Source organism: Onychostoma macrolepis, chromosome 06 (assembly GCF_012432095.1).
Source record: "Onychostoma macrolepis isolate SWU-2019 chromosome 06, ASM1243209v1, whole genome shotgun sequence".
In the NCBI taxonomy this organism is placed as follows: domain Eukaryota; kingdom Metazoa; phylum Chordata; class Actinopteri; order Cypriniformes; family Cyprinidae; genus Onychostoma; species Onychostoma macrolepis.
The window spans coordinates 8,334,229-8,341,512 of record NC_081160.1 but is presented as its reverse complement, the minus strand read 5'-3'; the positions used below and the strand labels follow the sequence as shown (position 1 = coordinate 8,341,512).

Here is a 7,284-nt window from a genome sequence, read left to right as displayed (position 1 = left end):
CCTTAAATTGCCCCTTTATATCACATACATTTCCTTAACATATTTGCTTAAAAATGTAAACACATTAGTATTTTGGGACATAACCCATTGAACATTTGAGAGCGCAGTGCCTTGGTAAACATATGCTTTTCTCTTGGAGCGGAAAGTTAAATTGATTGCAAATAGTGGTTGACAAATGACAAATGGAATCCAGGTTTTGGAACATTCTGCCTGAATGGCACACATTATTGATTAGACACACAGGCAGAGACGGAGATTGTTTATTCTAGAAATTAACAGGCACAGATGCACAGAGATCAAGACATCACACAGATGCAGGTGAAGGGAGACCACGTGCTGATTGCTCTCCCAGTTTCTGATTAGCACCCGCTCTTACCAGTCAGTAAGTGTTGCTGCTAGATTGCATAAGGATCTACCATCTGTTGATTGATTAGATTAACTATTTAAAAAATGTTAACAAAGGTAGGTTCGCTCTAATGAGTGACAGTTTCTCTAATAGTATCTAGTGAATGAGAGTCTGGGCTAACAATAGTTTGAGGAAAGGTGATGCTGTTTTTTTACATTTTAGGTAATCTCAGGATTTTTTCCTCTGGAAATTTTTCTGATTAATTACAGACTGTTTAGGTATAATGTGTTTAGGAACTTTAACAGTATTGTTGCCTATTTTTGCTGAAAGAAAACATTTATGCTTCCCAATATAATTTTTTCCTTAATTTATTTTTGTTGTCTCTTTTTTGATGTAGGCTAGTGGCATATAATTTATCAGACCGTGCATCTGCAGCTGAATCGTGCATTACACCTGGTTTTTTGTTCACTATATGCAAGCAAAATTTATGTTCCACATCTTTTTGGTCAAGGTCCATTTTGACCCTACAGCTTTATTCTGTTGAAAATGAGGAATATAGTGGCAGGGATGTATCTGGTAAAGAGGAATTGTTGAGCAGGAGTTCTCATTTCTCAAGGCAATTTGAAGTTTTGCTGAGGATTCACTGTGGTTGTGTATCAGTGTAGATCATGTTATAGAGCAGCAATTTTCTCTCTGCTCTCCGTTCCAGTGATATAACAAAAAAATAAAAATAAAAATAGTTTTGGGGGTTTTTTTTGGTGGGGGGGGGTTATCACATTAAGACCAACAAGTAACAAACTTGCAACATTTTTAAGTATTCTTTGACACCCCACATATTCAAATGTTCACCCCAGGATCGCAACTAATCAACCTCATTCTTCAAGGCAGACATAAGCTATTTCCTGTGAAAGTACAAGACTTACAAGTCATTAAGTTTAGTAAATGGAAAAAAACTATTTGTGCTACAAACCAAGGTGTTTATTATTTCTATAATAAATTAACATATGATAACAACTAATGGTGGCGCCTGCTCTTAATAAAGTGGACAATAGCCTACTTCTTATTGGTGGTGTATCAGAATGCTCCTGTCTAGATGGACATCTTTGACCTTTGCTTCTTACCTTTGCTTCTTGCTGCTTCTCACTGTTTACATCATGCCTGCTGCGTTTTTAAGACGTGTCAAGAAGCCCAATTTGACCGAATGGTTACTGAGCTCTCCTTTTGTGTTTCCAGAGAAGAAACATGAGGTGTGCAAACGATGACAAAATTGAATGAGCTACATTCAACAGTTGATTTTATACAGTCTCAGTGATGGGTCTTTACGGTGCGCGGTCCCTTTAAGGCAGAGAGCACGTCGTAGATTCCTATGAAAAAAGCGGCGTTTTAAATGCCCGCTTGACGTCATTAAACTTTTTAAGCGGCTGGAGTGCGCGCGGAGTGAAAGGCACACACGCGCGCGCTTTTCCAGCCACTCGCTGCAGATGCGACTGGACGGGCTCAGGTTTGCTGGGAATAACTACAAAATCAACATTCCTTGTAAGAGAACTTCCGTTTCTTTAAATGTAGCTATTATTATTAAGGTAAATATATGGTTAATGTCGTGACCTTTTATTAAAGGAATGTTTCAAAGATAAAAAGTAGTTTGCTTGAGTGTGAATCTGTTGCGTGCTGTGGTTTACGCGTTACATTTATTCTGTAACTATACTGCTATTTTACTTGTGATATCGATAACAAAGGGAAACCATCAGCTTTTCCAATGTTTTTTTGTTTTGTTTTTTTCTGTGCTAAAAGATTTTCATGTACAGTTTAAGTAGAATAGCAGGTGTATGCGCGTGTATATTTGATCGCCGTGTTGTAAAGTTAGGCTAGTTCTGTTGTTCAGTTCACCCGGCTTAACTGTTCCGTGGTTTCTGCACTGTTCTGCTGTGCATTAGCTAAATGCATTGACCCAGAGCTCAGCCACCGACCCCAGCAGTGACACAGACAGAATAATGTTCATAATGATATCGCTGACTCCGTGTCCCTCGCCGTTTGCTGCCCTTGACAGAGGAAAACGAGAGAACAGCATAGCGACATTCTGACATTCTCAGGCAAGCTGCTGTTGTTGTGCTTTAATAACTGAGGCAGCCAGACTCTTTCCACAGACTGTAAATCCATTTGCCTCTCAGAATGATTTCAGTCAAATGTGAACTTGCTGAATAGAAATGCACCTTTATGCTCCTCATATGGTTTAATTCAAAATTACATTTCATGATTAAACCAGCTATGCTAACATTAAAAGAATAGTTAATGCAAAATTAAAGTCTACAAATTTACAAACCCTATATAACTTCTGTATAAAGAGATGTTTTGAAAAATGCCTTCTTTCCATACAACACAAGCATTCCAGTGGCTCCCAATCTCCATAAAGCACAATAAAAGCAGTTCATGTAGTTCATGTGCAAAATTACAAGCCTTCTGAAGCCATGCCATACAGTAAATTTGTATGCAGAACAAATGGATAGTCCTAATTACCAGAAATCTATCCCTGCTACGTCTCTCAAATCTCATTCACACCTCCATATTTTTAAACCTTGAGATCAGTCAAGAGATATATTAATGACATTAACCATTTGCCATTAATATTCACAATTTATTGACGGCTTTCACGTTGATCCAGAGAGACATGCTGCCGCTAGCTACTGAAGTGGCATTTCAAGCACATGATATGTTTATTTTATGCATTATTTGAACTTATTTCATATGCCATCAAAACTCCATCTGGGTAAAATTCAGAGTATTGACAACATAAAAAGGTTAAACTTATATGCAATTCTAGGGAAGACTTTTAGTGAATAACTTCACCCTTTTCCCCACATAGATCTATAAGATGTAATGGCTTCGGAACAGATGGAATGCAACTACTTTTATGGTACTTTTTTTTAGCTTGATAGCTACAGGTCACAGTTGTGCGTCATTTGCAGTTTGGAAAAGAAAATCGTGGGTTTTAAACACCGTAAGTTTGAATAAATTTAACTGTTCCTTTAATTTGCTAAGATCGTTCGTGAGGATGAATATATTTTTGTCATAATTCTTGAAGAGCCATGTGTCATTTACTTAGGCAAGACATTTACATAAGGCTTTGAATGCATTTTAATGGAATGATTAACAGGACAAGGGAAAATTATTTTTAAATAACACCGATCAGCAGGTGTCATTCAATCAAACTGTAATTAAAACATCACAAATTGCATGATCTTTTCTTGAACATGAGATTATTTTATTCCAAGTTAGTAAAAAGCATGAGCCCTGCCAGAATCACATGCTGCAATGTCTGTTTCTGCTGTAATGTAATGACAACATGATCCACACCAAATATTTTGATAACCTTTCCATGTTTGGCTTGACTCTACTCATGATCATTGCTGTCAATAATGGATTGGACTTGCTTGATTTGACAGAATAAAACTCTGTCTTATCTTGAGTGGTCTGGTTCCAGTGCCGGTCTTGGCTTCTGTTCTTGTCTGGGTCATGTGGGATTGGGTTTTGTCATGGGGTTTGGACTCTAGAGGGGTTATAGATTGGAAGACAGGTGTGATGGCCTTCAAAGGATGCTTTCCCAGTGGTAACTTGATTGCATTTGTCTTGGGAGAATTGATATGAATACTGGCTGCTGATTGCTTTCTGATGTTACAGTCCAAAAGGAAGCAAATCACTCACTTTTAGCATATTCAATTAGGAGCCTCTTCAGCCTCTTCAGCAAGATTTTAGTACTATGCAGTCAACAAATAAGGTACAAAAATAATTTGAGAAAGATGTTTCTATGAGTAAACCGTTTTATGTTGATTTTCCCTACAAAACACACCATGTGTTTGCTATTTAAACTTTGCAGTGTTTCTTGCACCTTTTTGAATCTTTAGCACCACAGCAAAAAAATTTATTTTACCTGAGTTGTGAGTCTGACTCAATCTGAGTTAATGTGATAAATGTGAATAATGCCTATACAACATGTTGTTTCCCTTGTGTTCTCTTCACGAATTCACAAACTGATGACTCGTAAGTTCTTTTAACGAATCAGTCAACTAGGCTCACATACTCATGAGTTATGTGTTTGAATTGTTTTGACAAATCTTTCACTGAATGAACTGAACTAAACAATTCACTGAAGTCAGTACTAGTGTTGTCACGGTACCAAAATGTCAGTATTCGGTACCGATACCAGTCAAAATCCACGGTTCTCGGTACCAATAAAAAAAACATACTATTTTTAATAAAGTCAAACAAAAATAAAAATGTACAAAAATCAATCTCATTCTTTATACTTTATTTAAATTGTGTTTCAAGTTTTTCCGCAAATAACAAAAGTATGAAAAACAGTAAACAAGTTTCACCCAAATTTAATTTGTCTTTTAATTAATTAAATTTAAACACATTGTATTGTTTTGGTAAATAAAGGGGATTTACTATTAAAATTAAAATATGGAAGAAATATTGTGTGACGACTTTAAAAAAAAATTAAATAAAAATAAAAATTATATATATATAAAATTATATTTCTGGCACAATGTCTTTAAGATGAACTTTTATTTTGACGGGTTGCCGTGAATACCTTTACATTTCTGTGTAGCTATATGATATGACGCTGGTTTTACTCAATGAAACGGTAAAATGCTCGCGAGGGGACTCTCAGAGCAGTTCTGTAGATGTTGTTTATGTATTTATGTCCTCATTGAGACGGCAGATGATGAATCACCGCAAGCGTCAGGCGCGCTTCAGTGTATGTAGTAAAAAAAAGAAAAAAACGCGCGTCTCTGCCATTCATTCACACACAGAGACTCGCAGAGCATGCGGGATTCATATTTGAATCGACTTTTGCAGCTTAATATTTACAGATACTAGTCCACGTCGCGATTTGATTTAAGTGCAATGACCTACTTTTGATTAATTCATCCAAACTTTGACAAATTCCGTGACAATCCGTGCTAAACTGTAAATTCCGTTTTTATAACTGGATTCCGAGATTCCGTCCGCGTTTTCTGCATCGCGGAAATCATAGGGCCGTACGCGTCAAGAACCGGGTTGACCGGGTACTCGGTACCACCGGTACTTAAAAAAACCTGGTACCGTGACGTTTTCACTTTTTTAGTACCGACTTGGTACCGAAGTACCGGGTCTTTTGACAACACTAGTCAGTACCATTACAAGCTAAGTTTACATGCAACCAAATAATATGTTTATAGTCAGATTTATGGCTCAATCGGACTGAAAAGCCTTCATGTAAACACCTCAATTAACCATATAAAGTTTTGAAATAAAAATTAAATATTATATGGCAGACGAGGCAGGGACTGTTCACCAAACCCTTATTATGTTTGCCCAAAGCTACTGACTCAGATATTACAGTTCAGCTTTAATCAGTGATGGTGATTTATATGGGGGCTCTACAGCAAAACTTTACTGTTAAAATTAGACAGCTTTTAACCCTGTGGCCACACACTCATTCTGTTTTGATGAAGTACACTTCAAATGAGATGTCATTTGAATAGCAAATAAGATATGTGTTTGTCTAAAGAGATCCGATCCTCTGGTTTTGGTTTGTTTTACTTTCACATTAGTGCAGGGAAGTATTATTTATTGTGTTTGCCAGCAAGTTTTACCCTGAGCAAATTAGCAACATGTCCTTAGTTGTCCGATAGAAACCTCCTACCAAGGAATACTAATTTAGTAAAAGTTGGGTGTTATTTCCCTGGAAAGTACATCTTTTATCACCACACGTTTTGCAACTCGCATGCAAATTGAAAGTATGAAAATATTTCAAGAGATGGCACATATTCAATCTAAACAGATGTTTCTGACATTACGATCTGCAGAAGCATACAAATTACCGTACACATTTTAAACTCTGCTCTTGTTCTCCAGACATTGATTAGTATCTCAGAAAAATCTATCTGTCTCTTAGCTGTAATTGCCAACTACACTTTTGCATTCTCAAACAGCATTCGACATACGCACAATAGAAACAAACATGTACAACACAAAGACTGAATGCTGAGAGGGTCCATAGGCCTCCCATTCAAAACATCCAGACAGAGATAATCACTCAACGGCGTCTGATGCTTCATTTCCTGTCAGTGAATCAACATCTGACTGCGTGTCTTCGTGCTGTCTCTTCCAAATTAGATTTGAGTTTTTTTGAGCTTTAAATTGTAATTGACTGGAGCAGGTGCTGCATGAGTCTAATGGGTTGTCCATTTGATTTCACTGAAGCGTAAAAACCAATAGACTTCTGTTTAACTGACAATGTGAATTTTGAGTGAAGCAACAGTTTTCAAGATTTTGTATAAGAAACAGGCCCATGCCTGATAATTTAGCATGCAAATCATATGATCCTTTACAAATCTGCCCTCAGCCTGATGCTGTATCGATCTAAAAATAAATGATTAAACAAGTTATGACCTATTCTTCATTTTCATTTGCCTGTTTAATGCCATTTTGTTATCAGGAATGTTAGTATTGATTCAGCAGGGTAGTGCAATGTGACTCATTTACCCCCACAGTCATTATAATAATAAAAGAACCCAAGCATGTGTGATTGTCATTATGAATGTGACTTATAATTATATGTGTGAAGTGGGGTGGTGGGCAAACCTGTAGAAAAATCTATAAATGGAAATGCAAAAATAATGTTTTAAAACAGGTTTCCAGAACACTTCCTCGTCTGTCATTGGCCGGACAAGCAAAAAGTCCCGCCCCAAGCTAGCCAATGTTGCCATGTTAGGCTGGTCGACCTACGAATACCCTACTTATAGTTAAGCTGGAATGGGAGAAAGTATTTTAACAGAGGGAAAAAAATACACATTTAAGCTTTAAAAGAGAGATCTAGGCCTATCTCAAATTATTCTGATTTGTTTTGACTTCTTGACTATACTCATAAAATCATCCTTGAACTATAAAAGGCT

The 7,284-nt window shown here is 36.8% G+C and overlaps 1 protein-coding gene across 7 annotated transcripts in view; it reads left to right on the top strand.

Annotated features, from left to right (window-relative positions):
- The first annotated feature begins 1,734 nt into the window (after positions 1-1,734).
- gulp1b (GULP PTB domain containing engulfment adaptor 1b) overlaps positions 1,735-7,284 on the top strand; it is a 48,054-nt gene continuing 42,504 nt past the window's right edge. For 4 of the 7 annotated variants that reach the window (XR_009271637.1, XM_058778174.1, XM_058778167.1 and 1 more), the window contains exon 1: positions 1,735-1,882. Coding sequence is in view for 5 of the 7 variants with exons in the window: in XM_058778174.1 (XP_058634157.1) it covers positions 1,828-1,882 (55 nt within the window). In the remaining 2 variants the exon portion in view is untranslated. Of the gene's footprint in view, positions 1,927-7,284 lie in introns of all 7 variants that reach the window. The other 3 variants (XM_058778171.1, XM_058778166.1, XM_058778168.1) reach the window with 2 other exon arrangements.